The sequence below is a fragment of the Phycodurus eques genome, chromosome 6 (assembly GCF_024500275.1).
Source record: "Phycodurus eques isolate BA_2022a chromosome 6, UOR_Pequ_1.1, whole genome shotgun sequence".
Classification (NCBI taxonomy): Eukaryota; Metazoa; Chordata; class Actinopteri; order Syngnathiformes; family Syngnathidae; genus Phycodurus; species Phycodurus eques.
This window is the reverse complement of record NC_084530.1, coordinates 5,799,141-5,814,550: the sequence shown is the minus strand read 5'-3', so window position 1 is coordinate 5,814,550 and position 15,410 is coordinate 5,799,141. Positions and strand designations below refer to the sequence as shown.

At 39.7% G+C, this 15,410-nt stretch overlaps 1 protein-coding gene across 4 annotated transcripts in view; it reads left to right on the top strand.

The window, feature by feature from the left end:
- dlc1 (DLC1 Rho GTPase activating protein) overlaps positions 1-15,410 on the top strand; it is a 96,655-nt gene that overhangs the window by 30,600 nt on the left and 50,645 nt on the right. Inside the window, exons 1-2 of one of the 4 annotated variants that reach the window (XM_061680575.1) lie at positions 5,665-6,438; positions 6,523-6,623. The exons of 1 other annotated variant lie outside the window; for it this stretch is intronic. In XM_061680575.1, the coding sequence (XP_061536559.1) occupies positions 6,524-6,623 (100 nt within the window). In that variant the 5' untranslated portion in view covers positions 5,665-6,438; position 6,523. Of the gene's footprint in view, positions 1-5,664; positions 6,624-15,410 lie in introns of those variants that run through there. 2 more of the 4 variants (XM_061680574.1, XM_061680573.1) reach the window with 2 other exon arrangements.

The window sequence follows — 15,410 nt, the reverse complement described above, 5'->3', positions numbered from 1 at the left end:
TCTTGATGTTTAACACAACGTCCCAACTTCATTGGAATTGGGGTTGTGCATTTAAAACATTTAAATATTTTAAAGAAATATATTTTTTTTAATATTTAACATTTAAATATATATATTTAAACAATTTGAATTGAGATTTAGGTGTAACATTTAATATTTGGAGTCAACTATAAGGTTGACAAATATTGCTGTAAACGTGCAGAAAAGTGAATCGAAAATTCACCAGTTTTTTTAAACATGTTTTGAAGCTAAATGTGACAAAATGTTGGTGTTATTTTTGTCGTAAGCAACTTTACATACGGCACCCCATATTTTAGACAAGTCACCTTTATCTTAATATGATTATTTTAGGCGGCATGTTGGGAGAGTGGTTAGCTTATCAGCCTCACAGTTCTGAGGACCCGGGTTCAAATCCGGCCTCGCCTGTGTGGAGTTTCCATGTTCTCACCGTGCCTGCGCGGGTTCACTCCAGTTTCCTCCCACATTCCAAAAACATGCATAGAAGGTAAACCGAAGACTCTAAATTGCCCTTAGGGGTGAACGTGCGTGTGCATGGTTGTTTGTTTATACAGTATGTGCCCTGCGATTGGCTGGCGGCCAGTTCAGGTTGTACCCCGCCTCTCGCCTAGAGTCAGCTGAGATAGGCTCCAGCACACCCGTGACCCTAGTGAGGATAAGCAGTACGGAAGATGAATGAATGAATGATTATTATTTAATTATACAACCACTAATTTGATGATGATCATAATGATGATAAATGTTGTATTTTTAAAACAAGCTTTTAAGGTGGTTGTACATTTGCATTACAAGGAGGAGTAATGCAGTCCACTGACGAGGAGACTGACATGAAGCAGTATGTGAGAAACATTCTGTTTTTTTTCTCATCTGACATTGTTGGGTTGTCTGATATGTTGATTCATGCATGATTTTTGTTGCCCAGATGACTGTCAGGTTATCAAACAGATGTAGTGGGACTGTTATAAAGTTAGTTTGAGTGATTGAGGGCTAGGTTTGATCGAAGACAGTACCATCAAAGGAGCTTGTAAACAATTCAGTCACGTTCAGGCACACACACCTACATACTGTATACTGTCCATGCTTCAGCATACTGACACATTTTTGGCTGTCCTGTAAATAATAGAGTGCAGTCTATTGTTTTTAATGATATGCACTCGATATAAATTCTACACACTGTTTGAAGTCTGTGGAGGAACACCCACTGCCCTGGTTTTTATTCCCGGTCAGTATGTTGTTAAGTACCCTTTACACATGTCCAGCTAATATCCCCTTTATCATCATTACACTTAGTTTATCCACAGTTAAACTGTATGGACAAAATTAATACGCAACATTGTATTTGGACTAGTTCCTTTAACTCCCCCTGAATTTTCAGGATACACTCTTAAATCTTGACTGATTCTCCAAGAGTCAGGTGTGAGGCAACCTGGAGTCCAATCGATGAAGAAAATTGGAGGTGTGCCTGAAAGCTGCTGTGGCCACTCGAAAACACACACCAGTTTAGAATTGTCTCTTGTCAAGAAGCATTGTCTGATGTGTACCGTGCCTCGCTCAAAAGAGCTCTCAGAAAACCTACAATTAAGAATGACTTGACTTGTATAAAGTTTGAAGAGGTTCCAAAAGTATCTCTAAAGGTATTTGATGTTCATCAGTCCCCGGGTAGACAAATGATCTTAAATGTAGAAAGTTTGGCACAGTTGCTTTTCTTCCAAGGAGTGGCCATCCTGTAAAGACCACTGTAAGAGCACAGCGTACAATGCTCAATTAGGTAAATAAAAATAAATACTTAAACCTAGAGTGTCAGCTGAAGACTTACAGAAGTCACTGAAAAATGTCAACATCTCTGTCAAAAAATCTACCACACGTAAAACATTAAACAAGAATGGGCTTCATTGGAGAAGATCAAGGAGGATGGTGTTGCTGTCCCAGGAAAACTTTCCTGCACGTTTGACGTTTGCTACAGAGCGCATGGATGTTCCACAGCAGTACTGGCTAAATATTCTGTGGACAGATGAAACCAAAGTAGAATTGGTTTCGAGGAACACGCAACGCCATGCATGGAGGAAAAATGGCAGAGCACACCAACGTCACAACCTTATCCTAACGTTGAAGCATGGTGGCGCGACTATCATGGTATGGGCCTACTTGGCTGCCTCAGGGGCCGAACAGCTTGCTTCATCTTTACTTAACATAATTTTAAAAAAATGTAACGTTCGGTAGCATAGTTTAATAACATACATACACACAGATGGAGGGTGTTTATTGGGTAAAAAAAAATGGTAATTTGGTTCATGTCAAGTAATTTGAAGACATGTTTGAGGGAGCTTGGTAAAATGTGTGTCTCTGTGTAAAATGTGTCTTTTCCTGCATGTTTGTTTACCTGCATCCTGCTCCTATTTGAATGGTTTAAATTCAAAATTGCAAAAGCACATACAGGACAGCGAATGGCAAACGTGGGAATACAACCTTATCAGTGTCAGCAAACCAGAAGGGGCCATAAAGTCAATTGGCCGTGATGAGCATGATGCCATCAGCAGACTGCAATAAGCCAGTGTCGGGTACATTACCTTCACTTGCTAGAGCAATCAGCAGGAGTGCTTGGTTTTCTTGCTTGAATGTGTTAGTGCTTAGTGGGGAATGCAATTGAGGACATTGTGAACAGTGCATACAACTCAGTTACATGCACAATAAACCCACACATTCAGCCAATGGCTAGCATATTATATAACCAATTTATTCATATGAACACGGTCTATCTTAATACAATTTTGTTTGTCAAAATTGAATTTTTTAAAGCACTTTTTTTCCTGATGTATCAGCAATTAATAAAATGGCTGATGCAATGTGGTTAACATATCCAATGTTTCTCGAGATTTCTACCTCATGCAAATTTAAAACATAGCTGATATTAACTGATTAACGTTATACAGAGGGGGAAAAAACGAACAAAGAAAGACAAACATAAGTCGGTGCACTCGTCTTTCCATTTCAAGACTACCGTATGCTCACGATCTCGACCTCCAACATGGCAGACAAACAAATATCGATCACACGATCAAAAAACTATATATTTTTGACAAAACAGCTCCTTAGAGGACCTATCTAATACTGTGAACAGTACCACTTCTTCTTTAGTTCTAAATTTAAAAACGATGTCTGCGAAACAAAACAAAAAAATACCCCCCAAAATAGACTCGGTAGTAATTTTAGGCTTTTTTTGGATGACATATTTGATTTTCAACCAGATTTCGGCCCGCTCACATTTAGGTCGAAACGTGCGTCAGCCAGCTGACGTCAGTGACAGAAGCCGAGTGCATTCCCTTATATTAGCACGTGTTCTTGGTTGCTTCACAAATCGATTGTCTGCCCCCACTTTGTCTGTTATTTGTACACAATATTAACCAATCGAAAGTGTTAAAGTGGTTTAAGACAATAGCGAGTGAAGATAGTGAGGTTAGATACATTTGAGTAGGCTTGTTTTGTAAAAATCAATTGCTTTTATGCTTCGTTGCGAATTGAAGCACCATGAAACATGAGGTAAGTTCATGCAGACTCCTTTCCGCCTATACTGTATACTTATGCACTGGTTTAGTCAGCTCATTGTTGTATTCGAAAAAGAGTTTGGGAAGATGACATAACACAGGCATTTGCTTTTGTGAAGTAAAAGTATTTTTTTATAGTCACTGGCATCATGTGACCGCGGCAGACAATAATGTGCACGGCTGGCACCCTGCGCCATGTTTGTACCTTTTTAATGAATGACAATGTAATAAATTTGTTAGCATGTAAATTAGCGATTGAACACAATTTTGGGGTGCTGTTGTGCTGACGTGCGTGTGTAACGAAATATGATAGCTTGGCATGACCGAAGCTTGTAAAGGCGCCCAGCACCGTAATCAATGACAGTGTAAAAAATTTGTTATTTCTTTCTTTTTTCTTTTTTTCTTCTTTTTTTGTATATTAAATTACCAATTGAACATAATTTTGAGGTGGTGCTGTGTTGATGTAGTATATGTAGTATAGTATATAGTATCTATAAGTATATGATAGCAATAATATAATATAATACCAACTTAAACAAAGTGGTGTTTGGGAACAAGCAAAAAGTCTTTTTCTTTTATTATTATTTTTTTTTTTCCTGAAACGTTGTCATTTTGGAGGTAGAGGGATTCTGCTCAAGAGTGACAATATATAAAATATGAGCAAATACTGCCACTTTTTAGTAGAGTACATTCCTTTGTCCACACCGGCTATGCAGCGAATTTGGGCTCCAGTTCTGTTGTTAACGTCACACCAAGACATGGTGGCGTGTCAAAAAAGGAGTATTCCCAGGGCAATGAATTATTTGCCGATTGCTCCAATACATCCATCCATCCATTTTCTGAGCCGCTTCTCCTCACTCGGGCCGCGGGCGTGCTGGAGCCTATCCCAGCTGTCATCGGGCAGGAGGCGGGGTACACCCTGAACTGGTTGCCAGCCAATCGCAGGGCACATACAAACAAACAACCATTCGCACTCACAGTCACACCTACGGGCAATTTAGAGTCTCCAATTCATGCATGTTTTTGGGATGTGGGAGGAAACCGGAGTGCCCGGAGAAAACCCACGCAGGCACGGGGAGAACATGCAAACTCCACACAGGCGGGGCCGGGGATTGAACCCGGGTCCTCAGAACTGTGAGGCTGACGCTCTTACCAGTCGGCCACCGTGCCACTGCTCCAATACAGATTGCTATTATTGGAAATGACTGCCAGTTTCATTTTCTTGAGAAAAAGAATACATAGAGTACTTGATAGTGAAGTATAGGCCATCTGGAGGATGCTATAGGTCCTTTAACATTTTTAGTCAAAATGAAAAGCAGAAATTATCATTCCAGTGTCACAATATCAGAGTCATTACGTTCTTGTATTAGTTATAAAATATATTCTGTGGGCACTGGATGTTAAGCTGTTGTAATGTTATCAACGTGAGCGGAGAATTTGAGACAGCGCTAACTTCCTGTTGGTCCCATGCAGCAACAAAATAAACTCATTTCATTCTATTATTCTTCTCAACTTTTGTAATACTCACTGGAACAAGTTAAATAAATGAATGGGTTTCGAAGGAGGTGATTTGTAATATCGAAGTAGTAGCGGTAGCATCTAATAAGCAATTTGATATTTGAGTTTTGAGATGTGTTGTTGATATTTTCTTCAATTTCATAATAATGCATTAGTCTTGTCTACAATAAGGTGCAATTGGTGATGAGTCAAATTAAGATTCTTTGGCCTATTTGCAAAACTGTTTTACATTGCATGTCTTCTTTTTTTATAATAGTACAAAAAAAAAAAAAAAACACCCAAAAAGCCTTTCTGCATGCTTTGAACACACTCAAGGCATTGTCCATGACTGACAGACTGACAAAGTGATCATTGGCTACTCTGATGCATTATATGCTACAATCGTTTTATTTTATTCCTATTTATTTTTATTTTATTTATTCTATTTAACCCTGTGATTTCTGTAGTGTTTCTTTTTTGGGAAAGCCAGCTAAAGTTTTTCTCCATTGAGCATTTTAGGCACTATTTATGGTTAAGGTTGGTTCAGATCTGACCTAGATTTAGAAATATATAGCTAATGTCTTGTATGGGGCAATGTAAAGTTTTCTCCAAACATCTTTAAAAATGTTTTGTAAAAATGCTCTGGATGGCCACACGTAGATGCTACTGGATGCCTAGGACTCCATAAGAAGAATTGTAGTTAAATCCTCCATCCACAAAAGTATAAAATACTAAAACAGCCACTTTACAAAAAAAACTTCAGATACTCTCAAACTAGCTTGCTCTATCTTGTAAGAACCAATGGTCAATATGAATTAACCCCCTCTCTTGCCCTGGTGTGCCCAAATGGACAATTTGCCGTGCTGTACAGGTATACGTCTAAGCTTGCCAATTATGTGTAGCCAACCAAAAAACGACCACAGCTGGCAAGGTAAATGGATAGAACTGTGATGCGAGACCTTAGTTGTGCCTCTAAAGCACTCAGATATGCGCCGTGACCACTGAAGCTTGAGTCAGAAAGCACTTACTCACGCTCACACTTAAAGTATATTCACACACGCACACACACAAACACACACACACTGGAGAGAATAGAATATGAGAGTATTGCGGCACTGGCTGGATGTGTCCCAGCAGTTACCGCATTGAAGCTTGCTGCAGCAGATGGGAGTGTACAGTCCAGACTGGAACAGAGCAGAGTGAGAGCCAGGACGAGGCAGAAACCTGTACAAAAAAAAAAAAAAAAAAAGGGCAGCGTTCTGGAGAGTCTAGGTAGCCAATTTATATTTTAGACGATCATCCACGCAGAAGAAGGCTCGAAGTAGTATAGATGCAAGCTTTTGGAAGGTGCACAAATCGATCTGATCGGCAACGAAAATAGGTGAGGAAAAATAGGTTGGAGTCAGTTTTGAGTTAAATCAAGCTGATCTGTTGGCGGTGTCAGCAGCATGTCTCGCTCCATCAGGATGCTCCTGCTGCAGAGGACCTTCAGTGGCCACAACACATCCTCTAGCTCGAAAGCCTTAGATATGATCAACAAAAACGTTTGGGAAAGCCGACTGACGGGTAAGTGAGATGACCAATGTAATCCCACAGTTTGAGTAGTATTCATGCCATTATGTGGACTGTATATTTGTTGGGTTCTGATGAATTGGTCATTGACGATATATTGATTCACACGGCTGACTTTCCAGCAGCCAGTGGGATCAATTCCCATTGGTGTGAATGTGAGAGTGAATGGTTGTCTTTCCCTACGTGGTCAATTATTGGCTAGTGACCAATCCAGTCTAATTCACGACTCCTGTCTCCATTGACAGACAGATGTTTCGATCCACACCTGTTTACATACCTGGGTATTAGGTGTACTGATTGATATACTGTCAGCTAAAAATACAGCCTACAGTAAAATGTCCTTTATAGTATTATGTATTATGACACTACTTGGATTGGGAATGGGAGATGAAATTACACTTCAGTGACAATAAATTTCTATTAAACTCATATTGACTCATGACTATCTCAGAGACACTTTGCAATTCAGCTTTACCAGACGCGTCTCTAGGTTTTTATGTTTGCCGTAGTTTTCCGCTGTGTTTTAAACCATGCATGGGAGATAATATACTGTACACTGGGCATATTTGTCTCATAGGAACTCAAGGATATGTTCCAATCAAAACAAATGACCTGAATTATCAATACACGGCTATTGATGAAATTGTTAGAAGCATGTAATGCAGTTTTGTGAAGACCTGCAGTATTCCGCTTAACTATTTCGTGTTTTGCTTAAATGTCCTTCTGTGCTCATGACAACTGCAGCTTTATCTGTGTTACTGCAAGCACGGGTGAGTGGTTCCTCACGCATTTCCTCTCTAACTAATGAGCCAGCAGTGCATGGTGAGGACCTGGTCCATTAGTCTGCTTTCAACTCCTGTAAAGTAGTTTGCCTCTCAGTGTTACATTTGCTACGCTAACCTATGCTATAAATGCATCCACAGACTTGGATGGATCAACAGAGTTTTTCTGACTCTGGGCGCACACATACCAGGCCATCCAGACCATGCTTAGGCCCGCTTAACACACAAAGTCCAGATTATTTGACTAGTGTGAACACTCAATGCTGTGCTCCAGCATGCTCGGATGGCAGAGGTGGGTGGAAGCATGGTACCCTTGCTCATGCACGGACACATGTTGGGCTCACGATGTAAATGTGACATCAATGCAATTGTTTATTCCACCAGTTATTCATAATAACCCCTACCTTGCATAATTGTATCCAATGAATAAAATAATACCAGAGGAAAACTCACAGAATGACAAGAAAAAAGATCTGGTCTCAAATTTACATTTGTGTCACAATTTTGATATTCACTCTCTCAGATTTTTTGTTCTTTTCACTGTTGCGCTAATACATTTTGTATATTCAAATGATTTAATATAAGCCGTAAGGCTGTATAATTACAGAAATGCAGTGTCGTATTGTGAAGGGATGACATACGTTTAAACTTAGTGAATGTGAGCAGAAAAGGATAATCGTGACTCCACATTTACACGACAATGATTGAATTGTTTTTGCCAACATATTTATTTTTTTCAGTTTATGTACAGTACAGAAAACAAATATGTGGTCAAAATTAACTCCCCCTTTTTTTTAAAGACCTCTTTTTTTTTTTTTAGATATCTGAATGACTTTGGTCAGCAATTATCAGCCAAAGTCCTACTGTATTATTAATAAGCCAATTAATAAGCCAAAATAACCAGTTTCCTTCTTGTGCAAATGGCCCGTCTATTATCTACGTGTTCCAGACACTTCAAAGTTCCTATTAGACACAGGTGGGTAGAGTAGCCAATTGTTGTACTCAAGTAGAGGTACTGTTACTTCAGAATAATATGACTCAAGTAAAAGTAAAACATAATCCTCCAAATATCCACTTGAGTAAGAGTAAGAAAGTACTTAATGAAAAAACTACTCAAGTAAAGAGCAACTTGTGAGTAACTTCTGATTTGGGAAAAAAAATGTAAATCAGCGCATGAACATCAAATAAAATAATAATATATGGGAGTCCACAAACACCTGCCACCATTTTAATTTGTAATTGCCCAAAAACCAACAACACTTGCATTGGGTCCTCCAGAAACATTATTTGCTTTATTCACTTAAATGACTGAATGAAGAAACTGTTTACTGACCAGACTTATTGAGTGTGTGCGTGCTTGTGTGTGTGTGCGTGTAAATGTGTGTGTGTGTGCGTGTATATGTGTGTGTGTGTGTGTGTTTGAGCATGTGTGAGAGAGACAGAGAAAGAGAGAGAGAGAGAGACATCTTCAACTTCCTGCACGGTGTTTTCTCAAGTTAGAAGTGGGCTGAAAAAAAAGGTGAAGTCTAAAAATAGATCGCACACGCACAAATGGATAAACAAAAGTAGCGAGCGGCATGTCGATCACTGTAACGGAGTAAAAGTATTGATTCTTCTTCACACAAATACCCAAGTAAAAGCAAAATGTATGCTGCATTCAAACTACTCCAACAAGTACAATTTATCCAAAATGTTACTTGAGTTAAATGTAACGGAGTAAACGTAACATGTTACTACCCACCTCTGCTATTCGATAGGTGTGAACATCTTCAAGAGGGGTGAGTAACGTGATGTTTGAATACATCGTCTTGAACGCCTCGACTTCCTCGAAATCGTTCCAGGCGAAAGAATTTGTCAACATATGTCAGACATCCAGCAAATGACAACAAAAAAGGAATGCTGATCACGTCTGACAAGGCAGAGCTTGCCAAGGTCTGTACTGTTATCTGCTGCATCATGGCGAAGCCATGTCCTTTTTTCTGTTTGGTAATCATGTGGTGAAGACGCTGTGTGTAAAAACGGATCCCCTTTCACTTGATGTATGCATGTTTCCAGGCCATAAAGTGCAGGATCTCATTGTTTTGTCCCAAGAGGGACATGCTTAATCAACGTGTTTGTGACCACTTTTGCCGACACGCGATTAGTTTTTCAACAAATTTGATTGCTCAAGGCACTGAAAGGAAGTCACTTGCATTGTATTGAACAGGTACACTTTTACATTAGACATTATAATTGTAGCTTCTGAGGTTCTGATATGTGTAAAACTAATAATGAGATTCAGTACAGAATCTGTATTAAAAATTCCCTTTATAATAATAATGTTCAGTTTAAATGACCATGTCAGAGAGGTATTCATTTAACAATATATTATTGTGGTTTTAGTTTGCAGTGGTGTCGATTTGCATTACATCACACCGAGAGCTGTATCTAACATTTAGCCCCGGAAAACTAGATAATCTAATCAAAATATTAAAATATTATTCTGAAGAAGTGCCGTTCCATACCACTGAGTGCTTTTAAATCAGATGAAATCATTTCACAGTCTCAATCAAAATGTATCTTCAGGCTGATTTTTGTGGGTTACAGCAGTGCTTGTTTTGGATTTGATTAGATTGTGTCTACTTTCATTCAGTGAATGCGTAAATCATAGTATAGTATAGTATAGTAATCACGATACAGAATATCATTTTCATCATTTCATTTAATTTCTTTTTCTTTTTTCTTTTTTTTTTTTTTTACCCCACAGCATGTGATGCAGTCATGTTGTGTGGTCTGTGATCTTTAATGAAGCATTCACATCAGTTGTACACTTGCAGCATGGCCGAAGGGCATCCGGAGTCACACATCTCGAAATCTTATAACCTTGTTGACTCTACGCTTGCTGCCCTTGTGATCGCATCACATAATTCAGCATGTTTACAGCTAAAGGTAAAAACGTGTATCGGGGAACACTGAGGTTATTCATCAGAATCAGAATCAGAATCATCTTTATTTGCCAAGTATGTCCAAAACACACAAGGAATTTGTCTCCGATAGTTGGAGCCGCTCTAGTACAACAGACAGTCAATTTACAGAACACATTGGAGACATACAGACATTGACAAAAAACAATTGTGCAAAAAGATGCAGAGTCCTCTAGCACTTAGAGCAGTGCGAATGACTAATATTGCAATAGTCCGGTGAAATGACCATTGTGCAAAGGGCGCGAGACTTCAAGGAGTGTATGCGGTTTAAAGTGACGAGTAGTGCGATCATCTGGGACAATGTTGGTTGTGCAAATGTTACAGATACTCCTCAATCAGTGTGCAAATGGAGCAGATTCTACTCTGGCACGAGTGGCCAGTATATGCAAATAGTGCAGCATGGCGAGACAACCACAGTGAGTGCACGAGTAATACATAATTGGCCCCACAGAAATGTAACAACGAACTCAAGTCAAAAAATTGCCAGCTTGTTGTAATGGAATTATAGGGTAGGTGTTTAAGAAGTTGATCGCAAGAGGGAAGAAGCTGTTGGAATGTCTACTAGTTCTAGTTTGCATTGATCATTGCCAAATCCCAGCTGTCATGCAAGTCTTTGTACGCTCTGACCACTGGCTATTTCAACCAGAAGATCCCTGCTTCATCACTGTTCCCTGACGCCCCCTCAACTCATCCCCTTTCTTCTTTTTCAGACTGATTGAGTGTACGAGTCAAACTTTTCAACTTGTTTTTCTGATCCTTTAAGCTCTTTTCAAGGAGGCAATAGTGTATCATTCAGGCTGAATAGGAGTTTGCAGTGTTTAAATTGATTTGAATGTTAAAGTTCATGTATACGTCCAGCTTTTATTCACACACTTTTTTCACATCTGACCAATTTGTCCGTTAATTCAACAATTATGAAAGGTGGCGATTTTTATATAGCACTGAAGCCATCCATAGATCGCTCAATTCAAAAAACACCAAACAATCACAGTTTTCCCGAATATTAGATGAATAGACAGTATGCACGGTTTTGGACTCGGTGAATAAAAAAATCATACAAAAAGGAATTCACTTTCTTTTCTTCAGTGCACCGCTCCTGTAGAATTGACTGCTATTTCAAACTCCCCTGTTGCACACCAAACTTGTTCCAGCACAAAGGGCATACAGATCCACCATTCTGCATGGCCATGCAGATGAACAGGACAGGTTAAAAAAAAAAAAAGGAGAAAAAAAAAAAGCATTATTTGAATGCACCATTTTTATTACTCTCACTATACTGTACTGTGGCGCGGTGTTTTCTTAAAAATCTAATTAGAATTATAAGATGGGGCCAGAGAAGGCTGTGTTTTTACAGATCATTTTACTAATGCACTCCTGTCAGGTCATACTGACAGTTTTAGGAATTTTTTTTTTTTTAAATCACTTTTGTGGGGAAAATTGCACTACCCTTATGTTCTAAAATTAACTGTTGTTCTTTAATATTGTGAAAGGAGTAACTTTCTCCCAATTCCGCATATAAATGGTCTCTCCTATTTGAAATGGTGATTGCAACTTTTAGAGAGGTCGAAGTGTATCTGCTAGCTGACAGATCCTATATAAAAACAACTCACTATGATTCAGAATCAGTGGCAGCCATGCATGACAATCCCATCTGCAGTGACGATAGATAAACATGACATTCGAAGCAATATTTTGAATATTCTAATGTAAATCAAAAGTAAACATCTGAGTGCAAATTGGAAGAGTAGCTCATGAAATCAAACACAATGTCCTCTAACTGTCAGAAGCTACTTGGCTTGGCTTTGTCATCGGCTGCACATGCAGTCATATCTACCACAGTGTTAAACCCAAAGAGCTTACCCACTTCTGTGTGGCCCAATGATGTTAACCAACATGCCATGTAAATGCATCTTCTGTTCAAAACAAGCCCTCGTGTGTTCCAAAGGGCTAAACCAAAATAATTAGAGGTCTACTGCCACTGGTTGAGCAATGTCAACGAAAGTCAAATAAGTCAGTTTTCATTAAGGGCTTGGTTGTGACTCTGTATAGGCCTGTGTGTGCTACTCCACCAATTTCACCCATCCCTGTATTAAATGGATACCTAGTTGCACCCTGCATTAAATTAGCACTGCCTAACACAAGATGTGTGTATGTGTGTACTCAATAGCTGCTTTCACGCCGCCTATTTTCCACCTTTTTTCCTGGGTCGCTGTTCTTTCTGAACATCACTAACACAGTGTGTGGAAGTCAACCTTCAGATTTGCCGGGTTGTGAGATAGTGTTAGGGTCATAACAGAAACTGTGTGATAAGGAATAGTGGAAGCCACAACAGGCTGTTAGGAACAATTGTCACAGTTGGAAATATTTTATACATCACATCAGACGCCGGCACTTAAGTCACTACATTGTGCCTCTGATTCACCACTTCAGCTCAATCTCTGTGTGAAAGAGACAAATGAATGCTGACCTGTTGTCCACTAATTCCAGTGTATTAGTTTTTAGGACCGATGTTCAAATCCCGGCCCCGCCAGTGTGGAGTTCACATGTTCTCCCCGCGCCTGCATGGGTTTTCTCCGGGTACTCCGGTTTCCACCCACATCCCCAAAACATGCGTGTTAGGTTGATTGGAGTCTCCAAATTGCCCGTAAGTGTGAATGTGAGTGCGAATGGTTGTTTGTTTATGTGCCCTGTGATTGGCTGGCGACCAGTTCAGGGCGTACCCCGCCTCTCCTCAAAGTTACCTTTAAAAGACTCCAGCACGCCCCCGACCCTAGTTAGGATAAGCGGTACAGAAAATTGATCGATGGATGGATAGTTTTTATCCAACCTTATACCAAATTATGCCAATTCCAATGAATGTGTCCATCCCTCGTCAATACCACTTATCCTGTTCAGGGTCGCATGGTTCTGGAGCCTATTGCAGCCTACTTCAGGGGAAAGGCAGACTACACCCTGAACTGGTTGCCAGTCAGCTGCAGGGCACATATAGACACGCACAACCACTCACGCTCACATGCACACCATCAGGTGTGGGTGGGAACTGAACTCACGCTGCCTGCACCAATTTGGGACGTTGTATAAAATCTAAATAAAAACAGAATACATCCATTCATTGTCACCACTTCACCATCAGTGATCAACAGAAGACAATGATTGCGAATCTTTTTCAACATTCAAATTAATACACTACAAAAGATTTAATGTTCAAACTGATGAACGTTATTGTTTTTTGCAAATATTCTTTCATTTTTAATTTGAAGCCTGAATGAAACGTGTCCCAAAAAAGCTGGGACGGGGTCATCAAAAGTTGAGAAAGGCTCAAAAACCACCTGTTTGGAACATTCCACAGGTAAACATGTTCACTGGAAATAGATGAGTGTCATGATTGGGTATGAACTCACCTATTGAAAGGAGCATCCCTGAAAGGCTCAGTTGTTCACAAGCAAGGATTGGGCGAGCCACTTTGTGAACAACTGCGTGACTAAATAGTCCAACAATTTAAGGGCACCGCTTCGCATTGTACAATTACAAGGAATTTGGGGATTTCATCATCTACGATCATCTACTGTCCGTAATATCATCGAACGATTCAGAGACCTGGTGACCTTTGATCCCTCAGGCTGCGCTGCATTAGAAAACAGCCTCATTGTGTAAAGGATATTGCCATGTGGGCTCAGGAACACTTCAGAAAACCATTGTCACTTACTACAGTTAACTGCAAATGCAAGTTTAAACTCGACCATGCAAAGTGAAAGCCATATATCAACAACATCCAGAAATGCCGCCGGCTTCTCTGAGATGTACTGACACAAAGTGTAAAAGTGTGCTGTGGTCTTCACACTTTAAATTATTTTTGGAAATGATGGATGTCATGTCATTTGGCCCAAAGAGGAGAAGTTATCAATGCGATGTTCAAACGCCAGCATCTGTGATGGTAGTGCCCATGGTATAGGTAACTTGCACATCTATGAAGGCACCATTGATGCTAAAAGGTACAGGTTTTGTAGTTTATTTTTTTCAGGGACCTCTCTGCTTATTTCAGCAAGACAATACCAAGCCACATTCTGCATGTTTTACAACAGCGTGGCTCCGTAGTAAAAGAATGTGGGCACTAGACTGGCCTGCCTGCAGTCCAGACCTGTCTCCCATTGACGATGTATGGTGCATTATGAAGCACAAAATACAACAACAGAGAGCCCTGACACTGTTGAACAACTGAAACTGAAAATCAACCAAGAATGGGAAATAATTCCACTGACAAAGCTTCAACAATTTAGTATCCTGGTCCCAAATGCTTATTGAGTGTTGTTAAAAGGAAAGGTGATGTAACACAGTGCCCCCATCCCAGCTTTTTTTTTAAATGCAAAATTCAATTCAAAATGAGTGATTATTTTATTTTTTATTTTTTTTTTTTTTTACTAAAAACTACATCAGTGTGAGCATTAAATATCTAGAATATAGGTTGAAAAGCATTTGCATTTTCTGTATTTATTTCCATTTTACGTCGTTTTACATCCCAACTTCAGTGGAATTGGGGTTTGTGGGCTGTAATTAAAAAAAGTGATGGGTTGCGTCAGAAAGGGTTAAAATGGTGCTTAATTTAAAAGGTATTTTCTGATCGTGACAGTTAGACAGTTGGACACTGGAGGAGATTAATTCCTGTCAATCCTGTTGTCCTTGGAGAAATCTTAGAACGTAATTGTTTTAAACACTTTAGGTTCCTTAGGTGAATTCAGAAGCTACACTGTCAGACCAGGGGTTTTCAGCTGACTTGTCCACGATCAGGTAGAGTATAGTACGACTGTGTCTTTTTGCATACACATAGCTACTTGTGCATGAATGTGTTATTGTGAAGTGGCAACTAGGCTTTTGGATGTAACTCAAGAGTGGATCAGTGGGAGGTCCAATGACATGTTCAGGTCTAGTCAGGCCTAGCATACTGTTCAATGACACAGACGTCCTGTGTCCATTGTGGGCCTATAGCGACCCAGCAGGACCATTTCACGCCTGAAGGATGTCCAAAGAGGAAGTCAGAA